Source organism: Carassius carassius, chromosome 12 (assembly GCF_963082965.1).
Source record: "Carassius carassius chromosome 12, fCarCar2.1, whole genome shotgun sequence".
NCBI lineage: Eukaryota > Metazoa > Chordata > Actinopteri > Cypriniformes > Cyprinidae > Carassius > Carassius carassius.
In genome coordinates, this window is record NC_081766.1 from 19,299,734 (window position 1) to 19,314,938 (window position 15,205).

Genomic DNA, 15,205 nt, shown 5'->3' on the forward strand with positions numbered 1-15,205 from the left:
ACCTCATTATTTAGACTTTTTATCTCTATTTACTTTTTTATGTAATAAGTCTGACGGGTATTTAGATTTGAAATTTTTGTCATAATTACGACTTTTAACTGCTTAAATTAGCCTATGACATATCTCATATTTTGATTTAGCATCTCATGTTTTACTTTTTATGTGAACATTTTTGTTTTTAACCAAAACAACTTTGTTTGTTTGTTTGTTTGTTTGTTTGTTTTATGTGGCAGAAATGGATTTCCATTTTGTTCTACCTTAAAGGCTAGTCAATAAATAAAATTTAACATTCTAGGATGATCAGGTTAAACATCAACACAATGCTATCGGGTCCGTCCAAGCCACTCTAATAAGACCATCTGTGGTCCATTCATCTTCGGGAAACATTTTGGACTGGTGGCTAGGTTTTTTTTAATTATCTTTAAACATTATAATATTTAAATATTAACTAGTAATAAAGTTGAACATGACGTGTAGTTTATGCAAGTGAACTGAAAGAAAATGAAACTGTGCCCCAAATGTCATTTTGCACGCTGAAGTGTTAGCAAGTGTTAACCGTTAACAACTAAACAGATAATACTACATTTCCCAGAGTTCATTGAGGCCCACTGAATCCGCCATATTGAGCTCGGCAGAACGCGCTGGCAGGAGACTGTTCACAACATTGAGATGTAAGTATGTAAACAACTGCGTTTTTGCAGCATAAGATGCTTTGTTGTTGTCGAAGTTGACGCTTACATTAGCGCAAAGGGTATTATATGGTACAAGCTCGCCGACAATGTATTCATAATTGATTTAAAGGAGCCTGTAAATACAACATCTGGATTAGCCGAGACAGTTAGCCGTTAGCTCTACGTTTTCATGACAGCGCAGGAGATAAAACCTTTCCGCATTATTTTTTCTCTCCCGTTTATTTTGTTTTGGGGTCTTTAATGATTGCCTGTTGTTAGAGAGCAGGCACTGTCGTGCATTAGACGCTTTGTTCGTGTAGGTAGATGAGCTGTGTATTCATTGACACAAAGAGTTAGAAGTGTCTTCAGGAGCTAATTGTAGCCTGCTAGCTCTGCAGTGTTAGATTCGTCGTTTATTGTAGTATGATGACCTAAAATGCAACAATTAAAAAAAAAAATAACTGCAGAGCTGATGATTAAAGTAAACACAGATGGAGGCTAAATGGACTTAATAAAGTGGCATCTTTCAGTTTAAACCAACGTCGACAGACGTCAGATGTCAGTTGATGTTGTCCTTGTCCTGAACAATGCTATTTGAAATTGGTTTTGTCTGAATTCAGAATAGAACATATTTAATGATGTATGAATTTTGACTTTAATACACAATGATTGTTTTCTTTTGAGTCAGTGTCTCACCAAAACTCTAATAAAGTAGATGTTGATATTCGTTTCTGCACATCATGTCAATTCTGTTCACTTTGGCAGTTTTTCACAGAGGTGAAGGACACACGGTGTGTAAAGATGACACAAACGACGGTCCAGACGAATGGGGTTCAACCACTCAGTAAGACTTGGGAGCTTAGTCTCTATGAATTACAGAGAACCCCACAGGTGAGAAAACTCACTCACTAGTAATTGTCCACAGTTGGTACCTTCTGATTCTTCAAGTGCTATTCTGACTGTATCTTAGTGAAACCCTGTCATGAGATGGTTCTTGGATATGTAGTTTAGTGTCAGACCCCTCAAAGCAGTTTCTGTGGTGTTGTTCTCCCGTAGGAGGCCATCACGGATGGTTTAGAGATCGCCGTGTCCCCGCGCAGCTTGCATAGTGAGCTCATGTGTCCCATCTGCCTGGACATGCTGAAGAACACCATGACCACCAAGGAGTGCCTGCACCGCTTCTGTGCCGACTGCATCATCACTGCGCTCAGATCGGGGTGGGTTTGTGTTATATATGTGATATTGTACATTTTCTTTGGGATGTGAAAGAGTACACAATAGTATCACTGGATCATTTTCCCCAGGTGTAATATGATTGTATTAAAGTAATGAAATGAAGACCTAATCAAAATGGGATTATGGAATATTACATATGTATTTAATTTGTTCACATCATTGTTTTTTTTTTTTTTTTAAAGTGTCCTTTGATCTTTACATTGTTTTTCTATTTCGAGCAGCCTTTTCACTCACATATTCAATTCAATTCAATTCAAGTTTATTTGTATAGCGCTTTTTACAATACAAATCGTTACAAAGCAACTTTACAGAAAATTATGTTTCTACAATATTTAGTAGTAGCTAGTAGTTTGTGCACGTTTGACAGGATTTTAGAAAAATAAAAATAATAATAATAATAATACAAGACGTAGTCAGCTAGATGATGAACTATCAATATTATTAATTAATAGTAATTTATAGGATGCAGTTACACATGTAGCAATAATTGTTAGTTCTGTTTGTTGATTCAAGGTTAGCATCATCTGGGGTCCTCTGAGGGTCAGCATCATCTCTTCTCAGGTGTTCTGGATCCAGACTGGAGCTTGTGTAAATCCTAGTTACCACGGGATGTAAATCCCGTGGCAAAACATAGAAACAAAATAGAGACATCATTAGCATAGCTGCTGATCCAACAAAGTAAAATTAGTTTAACCCAAGCTAAAGAATAAAAATGCAGATGCAACTACACTCACAATTTAAGAGATACATTATTCGAATGCTTGGCGAAAGAGATGCGTTTTTAATCTAGATTTAAACAGAGAGAGTGTGTCTGAACCCCGAACATTATCAGGAAGGCTATTCCAGAGTTTGGGAGCCAAATGTGAAAAAGCTCTACCTCCTTTAGTGGACTTTGCTATCCTAGGAACTACCAAAAGTCCAGCGTTTTGTGACCTTAGGGTGCGTGATGGGTTGTAGCGTGGTTGAAGGCTAGTTAGGTACGCAGGAGCTAAACCATTTAGGGCCTTATAGGTAAGTAATGATAATTTGTAACTGATACGGAACTTAATAGGTAGCCAGTGCAGAGACTGTAAAATAGGGGTAATATGATCATATTTTCTTGACCTGGTAAGGACTCTAGCTGCTGCATTTTGGACGACCTGTAGCTTGTTTATTGACGAAGCAGGACAACCACCTAGAAGTCCATTACAATAGTCCAGTCTAGAGGTCATGAAAGCATGAACTAGCTTTTCTGCATCAGAAACAGATAACATGTTTCGTAGCTTGGCAATGTTTCTAAGATGGAAGAATGCGGTTTTTGTAACATTGGAAATATGATTTTCAAAAGACAAATTGCTGTCCAATATAACACCCAGATTTCTGACTGTAGAGGAAGTAACAGTACATCCGTCTAGTTGCAGATTGTAATCTACAAGATTCTGTGTGGTGTTTTTTGGTCCAATAATTAATATCTCTGTCTTATCCGAATTTAATTGGAGAAAATTATTTGTCATCCAATCTTTTACATTTTTAACACACTCTGTTAGCTTAGATAATTGGGAAGTTTCATCTGGTCTCGTTGAAATATATAGCTGAGTATCATCAGCATAACAGTGGAAGCTAATTCCGTATTTTCTAATAATATTACCAAGGGGCAACATGTATATTGAAAATAGAAGGGGACCTAGGACGGATCCTTGTGGCACTCCATATTTTACTGATGATAAATGAGATGACACCCCATTTAAGTAAACAAAATGGTAGCGATCGGACAGGTAGGATCTAAACCATCTTAGAGCCTGCCCTTGAATACCTGTATAGTTTTGTAATCGATCTATGAGTATGTCATGATCTATGGTGTCGAACGCAGAACTAAGATCAAGTAAGACTAGAAATGAGATGCAGCCTTGATCTGACGCAAGAAGCAGGTCATTTGTAATTTTAACAAGTGCAGTTTCTGTGCTATGGTGGGGCCTAAAACCTGACTGAAATTCTTCATACAGATCATTTTTATGCAGGAAGGTGCTCAATTGAACAGACACAACTTTTTCAAAAATTTTAGACATAAATGGAAGATTTGAAATAGGCCTATAATTTGCCAGTACACTAGGATCTAGTTTTGGTTTCTTAATAAGAGGCTTGATAACCACCAGCTTGAATGGTTTTGGGACGTGACCTAAAGATAACGACGAGTTAATGATATTGAGAAGCGGTTCTTCGGCTACAGGTAACAGCTCTTTTAGTAATTTAGTGGGTACAGGATCTAATAAACATGTTGTTGGTTTAGATACAGTGATAAGTTTATTTAGCTCTTCCTGTCCTATATTTGTAAAGCACTGCAGTTTATCTTTGGGTGCGATGGATGAAACTGAAGTGTTAGACGCTGTAGAATCTACATTTGCTATTGTATTTCTAATGTTATCTATTTTATCAGCGAAGAAATTCATAAAGTCATTACTATTTAACGTTGGTGGAATATTTGAATCAGGTGGCGTCTGGTAATTTGTTAATTTAGCCACTGTGCTAAATAAAAACCTTGGATTGTTTTGGTTATTTTCAATGAGTTTGTGGATATGCTCTGCCCTAGCAGTTTTTAGAGCCTGTCTATAGCTGGACATACTGTTTTTCCATGCAGTTTTAAAAACTTCCAAGTTAGTTTTTCTCCATTTGCGTTCAAGACTACGAGTTACTTTCTTGAGAGAGTGAGTATTACTGTTATACCATGGCACAGTACGTTTTTCTCTAACCTTTTTCAATTTGATGGGGGCAACAGCTTCTAATGTATTAGAGAAAATAGTGCCCATGTTGTCAGTAATTTTGTCTAATTCATGTGTATTCTTGGGTACAAATAGCAGTTGAGATAGATCAGGCAGGTTATTTGTGAATCTGTCTTTGGTGGCTGGAACAATAGTTCTGCCCAGACGGTAACGCTGAGACATATAGTTAATATCAGTTATACGCAGCATGCACGATACAAGGAAATGGTCTGTAAAATCACCACTTTGGGGTACAATATCTATAGCAGTAAGATCGATTCCATGCGATATAATTAGATCTAGTGTATGATTAAAACGATGAGTGGGCCCGGTGACATTTTGCTTGACTCCAAAGGAGTTTATTAGGTCAGTAAACGCAAGTCCTAATGTATCATTTGCATTATCAACGTGAATATTAAAATCTCCCATGATTAGCGCCTTATCAACTGTAACTAGAAGGTCTGAGAGGAAATCTGCAAATTCTTTTAGGAATTCTGTATACGGCCCTGGTGGTCTATACACAGTAGCCAGAGCAAGAGATACATTAGACTTCTTTTGCATGTCTGACAGTGTAACATTTAGCAGAAGTATTTCAAAAGAGTTAAACCTGTATCCTGTTTTCTGGGTAACATTGAGAATATCACTATATATTGTTGCAACACCTCCTCCACGACCAGTCTGACGGGGCTCATGCTTATAACAGTAGTTTGGTGGAGTAGACTCATTTAGACCAAAATAATCATTTGGTTTTAGCCAGGTTTCAGTCAAGCAGAGTACATCAAAACTATTTTCTGTGATCATTTCATTTACAATAACTGCTTTGGGTGTGAGTGATCTAATATTTATGAGCCCAAACTTTAAAAATTGTTTTTGTTCATTTACTTTACATTTTTCTGGTTTAATTACGATGAGATTTTTTCTAGATCCTACATTATATTTTGACCTCACTATTCGGGGAACAGACACAGTCTTAATAGTTTTTACAGCACAAGTACTTTTATCATTTAAGCGGGTGGAACAAAACTCATCATAATAGTTATTAGGGAATTGTCTTACTAGTCACATGAAGCGAAGTGTCCTGGAGATGTTGTCAGAGAGCAGCTCCGCTCCGATTCTGCTGGGGTGTAATCCATCAGCGCGAAACAGCCTAGGACGCTCCCAAAAAAGATTCCAGTTATTAACAAATAGCAGTTTCTGTTCTTTACACCATGACAACAGCCATTCATTTAAAGCAAAAAGTCTACTGAACCTTTCGTGTCCTCGTCGATACGTGGGCAGTGGTCCTGACACGACGATCGTCGCCATATATGTCACAATAGAGATGAAAAGATGCTCACAATTTCTGGTTCATGCCTTTTTTTGACTTTACCTTCACAGGAATAAGGAGTGTCCAACGTGCAGGAAGAAGCTGGTTTCTAAGCGCTCCCTCCGTCCAGACCCCAACTTTGACGCCCTGATCAGTAAGATCTACCCCAGCAGAGATGAGTATGAAGCCCATCAGGAGAGAGTGTTGGCCCGCATCAGCAAGCACAACAACCAGCAGGCGCTCAGCCACAGTATTGAAGAGGGCCTAAAAATCCAGGCCATGAACAGGTCAGATGTCTGAAACTTTTGTGAATTTAGTTGACATGTTTAGTGTTATTATATCTCTTATCTGTGGCTGTCATGTGCTGGTTATGTACGATTGACGACTTTGAGTACTAGGTTTTTACTCCTTCTTTTGTCATTTTTGTGGACTGAATGTTAATTTAGCTGTTTCTTTTCTTCATCATCTGCTTTTGTTACCACCTGTGGAACATATGGGGCTCTGTAGACTTCAGCGGGGGAAGAAGCACCAGATTGAAAATGGCAGTGGGGCAGAGGACAATGGGGACAGTTCACACTGCAGCAATGCATCAGTGCACAGTAACCAAGAGGCCGGACCCAGCATCAAACGAATCAAAACCTCAGACGATTCTGGACTGGACATGGACAATGCCACAGAGAACGGAGGAGGAGACATGGCATTGGACGGGGGCAGCGAGATCGAGCTGGTGTTCCGCCCTCACCCGACGCTGATGGAGAAAGAAGACGCCGCGCAGACAAGGTGAGCCGGTTCTTTCAATTAGGTTTGCTTAAATAATTTAGCGTCATTTTAGCTCTGTGTTTTAAACAAGATTCTTTGGTTCATTTTGTTATTTAGTCTTAATTTAAATGTGGAATTTGTTACCAGGTACATTAAGACTTCGGGGAATGCCACAGTGGACCACCTCTCCAAATACTTGGCTGTCAGATTGGCTTTGGAGGAAATGCGCAAAAACGCAGAGGGAAGCCCCATCAATGTAGAGGCAGCCAGCGAAAAACAGTACACCATCTACATCCCTACCGCAAACAACCAGTTCACAGTAAGTTTGGTGCCGCTGCACAATATTATCAAACAATCATATTCTGAACATTGGGACAAAGATTGTGATATGATTAACATTTAACATCTTGACATCTTACATGACAGTGGCTGTTTCTCCCTCACAGGTCCTGAATGGCTCGTTCTCTCTGGAGCTGGTGAGCGAGAAGTACTGGAAAGTCAACAAGCCCATGGAGTTATACTTTGCTCCAACGAAGGAGCACAAATAAATCCAGTGAGACGCGAGGGTCTGAGCTGACCCAGGACAGACTGATGGTTCATCCTCTCTTCTCTCTCTCCCTGTTTCTTTGTCTTTCTCTCGCTGTTCCTCCTCATTTGGAGTAAACTGGTCTCAGGAGCCCCAGCTCCTCAATAACTGTGGCTGCTTTGACTTGGATTTTTTTTATTGTCTTTTTGTATGGGAACGAGACCGAGGTTGATCATTGGGAGTGGGGCGGGAGGGCCATGGAAGTCAAACCAGTGTGGATTTGCCCCCCCGACCCCCCCCCCCCCCCCTTCAGTTGACACAATCATTTCATTATTACATGTTCAGTCCTTTTTGAGTCAAGACGACTCCCATGTTGCCTTCAGCAAGCCAAAATCTTAGTCTACAAAAATGGATATTGCATCCGTAACAGCATGAGGAAATCTCACTGAGTGCTTCATGAGAGACTCTGTCAGAACGTGGCTTTCGTAGCCAGTGGCACGGTCCTTTAATATAGACTTGACCAATGACGTTTGCAGAGCTGTAAGTGCATTTTCAGACACACCACTCCTGTAGCAGCAACATTTTTTCACTAACATGACTGGCTGCCTCTTGCCACTCTGGACCAGTACAATGTGATGGCTTATCATGTCACTAGTCTGTACTACTGTGTTGGTCGTCAGATGTTTCGGAGATCGTACATACCTACATCACTTTATAGAATAACTACCTGGAAAAATGTATATTGACAACATTGTTACAGTTATTACAGTACCGTTTCATAAAAAACATTTGAAGTTGTACATTTGGACCCATTTTTTTATAGTTTCATAGACGCTTCATTTTTTTTTAGAGCATGAAGTAATTTTAGTTTGACTTCCTTGGCATACATTTGAGTTCATGTTGTTGTTTGGAAAAAAAAACTGTATACAGCGTTCTTTGGAAAATAAATAAAAAATGTATGCAAATGCTGGTGTCACACTTTGTGTTATGACACACTGCTTTTACAGTTTTTCTCAGTCGCTTTGGTACATTTCTCGAATCAAACTCACAATTTGCAAAACAGTAAGTGCATTTCTCAAAACAACTCGTCCAAATAGCAAAACACCATGGATTACCTGCAAAAGCCAGTCTCCTGCTCAAAATCCTTATTTAATCGCACAAAAATAAATATCTGTGTCAATGAACATGTCAGTGCCATCGAATGACAAGTCCTTGTGTCATAGGTTACAGATAAGACAGTCAAATTGCTTAGTAATGTTGTCAATATAACAGTGTACTCTGGAGAGATGTTATGATGTAAACTATGGCAACATTTTGGATGACAGTTACTGTATTGAACAGTATGCCATATGCTTATGTATGCCATATATCCATTTCAAAAGTACAAATTTACACATTACTGTATGTGGGATATTGATTGAAAGAGACTGGATAGAATTCCCAGTTACACTTTTACTAGTGGTCTGTCCCAAAAAATTATAATACTGTAAAAAACAAAAAACAAAAAAAAACTAGCTCACTGTGATATAGAAATGGAAAAATAAATATGGGCACAAAGATGAAAATAAGTCAATTTTCAGAATGTGTAACTCTTGTGTTGTCCTCTGTCTATACAGTATAAGCTTTCCAACTGAAGATTCATGAGATGAACCTTTGAGCTATTTCAGAGAAATGGTTTATCATTGGTTTATCATCTACATTCTCTTCATTAGTAAAGATTCACTTGCACAGTTCATGCCAAATTGACAAAAAGTCTAATAATAATGTGTAAAAAAAAAAGTGTGCTTGGCAGTTTATGACAACTAGATTAACCATTTTGCATTTAATGACTTATACAATGAACTAAAGACCCGATGTTTTGGGGAGTAAGACTACTGCACAGAAAACTATATAATACATTTTGAGCAACATGACATTAGCAACTGATAATGTAGGAAACAACAGAGAATTGTATTGTAATAATTGTAAATAAATTGTAATAAATAAATAAATTGTAATAATCATTTGCATGGATGTACCAAAGCATTTGCTTGCAACTTGTTCAAAGAAATGAGAAACTGCTTTTTTGATGTGCACAAGTGACACAATGAAGTGAGAATTGAACAGGTAGTTTTGAGAATTTCAATTCTGATCTGAGAAATGTATCAAAGTGACAGAAAATCTGTAAAAATTTGAAGTGGAGTAACAACAGCACAATTTCAGCAGATGGCGCTAGTGCTTCAAATCAGTATCAAAAATCAATGATGGCCAATAATAAAATCTAATACTATTTTGTCTAAAAAATAAAACAAAGAACAAAATAAGTGAATTAAAGCATCGCAACATTATAAAATACAGCATGAAAATGGATTTAAACTTTAAAAGCATCTTGTGAAGTATTACATTTCTTAAAGATTAGTGAGGATAGCATACGTAATCTGAATGTAAAGATAAGGAAAATTAAAAAAAAAGTGTAAGTGAGTGTTCGGAGAGCTGGCTGAAAACATTGTCAGGCTCTTTCCACACGCACTGCGCTGAACAATTCGACATTCATGCTTTGACACACTGACAGAACAGGAGCTGCATTCACTGTCTGTGATTAACGCCTCCATACACTGGCAAACTCATGAGCATCAGTTCTTTTGCAGTCAGAAACATTTTGTGCAGTTTTTCTTTGCTTTCTCACATTTTGATTTCAGTTTTGATGCCCTCTTTTTGTGTGCAATATAGGTTTGGCTGCTCCTCTTAATCGGTGTGATGGCATTCATTTATGTTTGAGTAAATTGTGTGCTCCAGCTTGGTATAGCAACAGTTGCAGAGGGCCATTTCATTTTCTGCTCCAGCACAACAATGGTTCTGTAATGTTCCAGCATCCAGAGGAAAACCTTTTAGTAAAAGGGTAGAAGCTACGGCAGAAAAGGCACAGATTACTATTCATGGTTATGAAATGAGCAGTATTGTGTTTGAGCGTCTGCATACTTTTGGCCATGTCCCATTTAATATTTAATCAAAAATTAGTATTATGCATTGCCAAGGACTTTGTATGCGATTTTCTCAATATTTTGATTTGTTTTCACCCTCAAGATTCCAGATTTTCAAATAGTTGTATATATTGCAATTGTATATATGAAAATATTGTCATATACTATCAAACCATACATCAATGGAAAGATTATTTATTGTGTGTGTGTGTGTGTGTGTGTGTGTGTGTGTGTGTGTGTGTGTGTGTGTGTGTGTGTGTGTGTGTGTGTGTGTGTGTGTGTATCCTACATGGTTTTTGAGGACACAAATGTGTATAATGACATGAGTATTACAATGTAAACATGGTTTATGAGGTTTTCTGTGATGGTTAGATTTAGGGGTGGGGTGAAAGGATGATTAGTTTGATATAAAAATCATTATGCCCAAACCACAATACAAGTATGTGTGCATGAATACACACAGATAGAGAATAGAATTTATAGAACATAAGAATACAGCATCTATGACCAATAAAGTCATCCTGCTGATCTCATTTTTCTCTCAGCGTCTAGAAAAGGAAACTTCAGGAAATGCTTCTTCTTAATCCATCTACACAAAACTACTGATGAACTATTCTCTGTTGTAAACAAGATTCTCTAAACTATTTGATCCTCTGCAGCCATCTGTCTTCAAGAAATGCATCATGTTCCTGGACTGACTGTTTAGTTTATAACATGTTAATGTTGTTAAGGACATGCAAGAATGTTCTTCATGATCAAGCCACAAAACCATCTTGTTGTCCAAAGAAGTGTCAGTCTGTTCTGTAGTATGCCTCCTCAGCCAATGAGATGAAAGTACAAAATGTGCTTTGTGGTGATTGGTGCTCTATATGTGAATCCTCTCCAACACTTTGCTTTGTTTAGGGGGTTATAGGAACTCTTTAGCCAAATCTGTGTGCCTGGGCACCATGCCATCATTTGAGAAAATTGTTGGTGTGTTGTTGCTACAATGTATTGTGTGACTTCCTTAATCAGAGGAACGCTGTATTCACTGCGGATCACATGACAGCCTGAAGAAAATGCTCAAGCAGATCATGCACCACACGTACACAGCATTCTGAGAGCTTATCTTTACATCTGTGCTACTGTGTAGATGTGACTTATTATATACTGACACAAAAAAATCTAGCATGATGTGATGGATTTTTTGTCCTAATGTGAGCTTAGTATGATTTTTGAACCTGTTACTTTCACATTTAAAGTATATATTGTGTGAGTCACGTTTCATAAAAAAGAAAACTGAAAAGTTAATGACTAACAGTTATACAGTGTTTTATCACTCTGTGTGTTCTATTTAAAAGGGCAAATCTAAAAAAAGATTGCAAGTTTAATCATCGAGCAAAGAAGAAATTTCCCAATTAGTAAATCATTTTTTCTAAATACAAATAACTGGAATAGAAGTTCTTTGGAATATTAATATATGTAGGCCTATTGTATGTCAAAGAAGAAAAGCAATAATCATGTGAATATCAGAATCACAATCAGAAAGATCTTTATTGTCAGGTATGTTTATACATACAAGGAATTTGTTTTGGCGAGAGAAACTTCCACAGCACAAATAATATGACAGTGACAAGACACAGAAAATAAATAAAACAAAAACAGGAAACGTAAACAGGAAATAACAGTATAGCAGATCTATGAACCAGACAGTTATAGAAGTGCAGAGGCCGGATTCAGTGACTGCAGGGAAGAACTGTTTCAGCAGCTCTTGTGGTAGGTTGAATTTCCTCAGCTCGGACTTCTTGATAATGGAGTCTATGTGGAACTGCCACTTCATGTCCTGAGATATGGTGGTGCCCAGGAACTCGAATGACTGTCCATGATGCTGAATGTGAAGAGTGCAAGGGAAAGGTTTGGGATGATAGTGTTGAAGGCCGAGCTGAAGTCCACCAACAGGATCCTCATATAAGTCCCTGGTCTGTCCAGATGTTGTAGGATATAATGCAGTCCCATGTTGACTGTATCATCAATATACCTGTTTATTCAGTAAGTAAACTGCAGGAGGTCCAGCAAGGGTTCAGTGATCTCCTTCAGGTGGGCCAGCGCCAGTCTTTCAAATGACTTCATGAACACTGATATTAAAGCCACAGGTCTATAACATTTAGTCTTGTAATTTTCGATTTCTTTGAGATGGGGATGATGGTTGTAAGGTCCACACACTCGGTCCAAGGAAGGCATCCGGGGAGCAGTTGGGGGTTCGGTGCCTTGCTCAAGGACACCTCAGTCGTAGTATTGCCAGCCTGAGACTCGAACCCACAATCTTTGGGTTAGGAGACAAACTCTCAAACCATTAGGCCACAACTTCCCACTTCTTTAAATTCTTTATATTTACTCGTTCATTAAGAATCTATGTCGCTCAGGGTGTATCACGCCAGCCGATGTATGTGTACCCCACGATCACAAACTCTACAGTCGGATCATTAGTCAGAGGTTATACTAACTATTTAATAGACCGCCTCATGCTTGTCATTCTTTAAATAGTGGTTCTGTTTAGCACCCTACTGTCACCTATGTAACAACTTAGTTAAAGCTCAAACAATAATCAGAGGTTATGGCTAGCACTGTGAAATATGCTATTTCAATCGTGTTTTACCTAGCCCTCTATAATTAATCGAATTATATAACAACTTGAATATAGTGAGACAATAATCAGTGGTTATGACTAGTACTAAGAAATATGACCAAACCATGCTAATACTCCAATAGTGTTTTGTCTAACACCCCACAGCAACTGCATAACAATTTAACTAAAGTCAAGCAGTCAGGAATCTAGAATCTCACCTGATGTGCCTCATGCCCCATCTAACCTGAGATTTAGTGTGTACTAACCCTGGACGGAGATTTGCGGTAACACACGCCTTCACTTAAACTACTTGAGAAAATAATTTCCGAGCAAGACAGAATAAATCAAATGTAACAATTTATTATCAGTCAGGTAAGTATTATGCCAATTACATAGCCAATTCAGAGATATCAAATAAATATATCAGAGATATCAAATAAATATAAGACATCAAATTCTCAAAGATTCTGACTTCAGGAAAATACATAATATGGAGTGACGAGACATAGACCATATTACAAGCTTTCTGGCTACAGAATCGCCCTGATCCTCTTGCAACATTTCCTTAAATACCTCAGACCAAGACAAACATCCCCCGAGATGGAGACCGGAACAATTGGAATTTGCATTGATCATGTAGAGTTATCACCTTGTGAGGCAAAAGGCATTTTGCATGAAAGACACTGGGAAAGGGCACACCCACAGTGAGCAAAATATCTCTAAACTCTTAGGATCTTTATCACCTTTTAGTCTACTTGTAAAATTGAGACCATTGTACCAGTCGCCCAAAGACAATTCAAATGACACCAACATGACTGTAAATATAACTTGCATTCATGTAGAACATTATATTCTGCTATTGACCATTCTGAGTGAGCTGAAGGAAAGGATGGCTGAGGGGAGGGAAGGGGATGAGGGGGAACCAGTGCACATGCGAGAGGTGTTTTCCCGCATTTTCTCTCAGTGAGATGTTGGAACAGATGTCTGTATGTTAATGCACCGTGTGTCTACTGTATGTCTCAGAAGATCAAAGTGTCTGAGGTTCTGTAATTCTTGCATGGTGGAGAGTTTGAAGCAGGAAGGGACTTTGCACAGCTCCAGTGATCTGTTGAAGATCTGTGTGAAGATGGGGGCTAGCTGGTCTGCACAGGTTTTTAGATAGGCTGGTGTAACACCCTCTGGGCCTGCTGCTTTCTTTCGCTTCTGTTTCAGGAAGACCTGCCACGCATCATTTTCACAGACCTGAAGTGCAGGAGGAGGGAGGGAGGGTTGCTGGAGATGTTAATAGATCCATAGAGAGAAGGTCAGAATGGGTGTGGGGTGTGAGACAGGCTTTTTCAAACCTGCAATAAAACTCATTCAAATCATCGCCTAGTTGTTTGTTCTCTACAGTGCTGGGGGATGCTGTCTTGTAGTTGGTGATGTCTTTCAGTCCTTTTCACACTGATGCAGGGTCACTGGCAGAAAACTGGTTTCTCAGCTTTTTGGAGTAGTTCCTCTTAGCCCCTCTGATCATTTATCAGTGCAATTTGGCCTGTTTATACAAGAATCTGTCCCCATTCCTGTAGGCATCTTCTTTGGCCTGATGGAGCTGTCTGAGTTCTGTAGTGAACAATGGTTTGTCACTGTTGCAAGTTAAATGAGTCCTGGTAGGGATGCACATTATGTATGATGTTAGTCTTTGCAAGCTCGTCCAGATCGGTGGCAGCTGCTTCCAAAACACTTCAATCAGTGATCGATGTTCTGCTTCATTAGACCGTCTTTTTACTGGTTTAGCTGATTTCAGTTTCTGCTTGTAGTTTGGAATATTGACATTCATTCTCTTGACAGTCTGCATAGTTACTAATGAGTCACAGAAGGATTTTTTTCACCCATGGGATGCAAATGCAGCTTGAGCAAAGAGGATTCATCTGAACTGAAACTAGGGATGCAACGATACCATTTTTTCAGATCCCATCCGATAACTAAATTATGAGTATCTGCTGATACAGATCCAATCCGATACCAGCACAGTTTTTATTTTTTAAATCAATGTAGAATTTCTATACTTCTCTGTTGACTTGATCATCACTCTTTTGTGTTAATCACAATCTCCTACATATAAACAACTTCATTTTAATGAAAAAAATATAATGATAATCTATATGACAAAAATACTGTTATAAACTAGGTTAGTGGATAATTCAGCAGCAAAAGATTCTAGAAAAATCATGGGTGGACAATAATTGTATAAAATAGTGAAATATTTTATTTACAAATAAAAGTGAATAAGTCTAAAATCTGGTACAATTTCACTCTTTGTATTGTTGTAAAATACATTCATGAAAAAACAAGTATATACATTTATACAGTAAAAAATCTAAAAGACGTTTCTTTAAAATGTATAGCACAGTAATAAAGGCAGCAA

The 15,205-nt window shown here is 38.3% G+C and overlaps 1 protein-coding gene across 1 annotated transcript; it reads left to right on the forward strand.

Moving 5' to 3' along the window:
* The first annotated feature begins 548 nt into the window (after positions 1 to 548).
* LOC132155052 (E3 ubiquitin-protein ligase RING2-like) lies at positions 549 to 8,198 on the forward strand. The gene is made up of 7 exons (XM_059563824.1): positions 549 to 671; positions 1,437 to 1,562; positions 1,728 to 1,888; positions 6,020 to 6,235; positions 6,456 to 6,728; positions 6,855 to 7,026; positions 7,154 to 8,198. The coding sequence occupies exons 2-7, from the start codon at positions 1,473 to 1,475 to the stop codon at positions 7,253 to 7,255; spliced, it is 1,014 nt and encodes a 337-aa protein (XP_059419807.1). The 5' UTR covers positions 549 to 671; positions 1,437 to 1,472; the 3' UTR covers positions 7,256 to 8,198.
* The last annotated feature ends 7,007 nt before the right edge of the window (positions 8,199 to 15,205 follow it).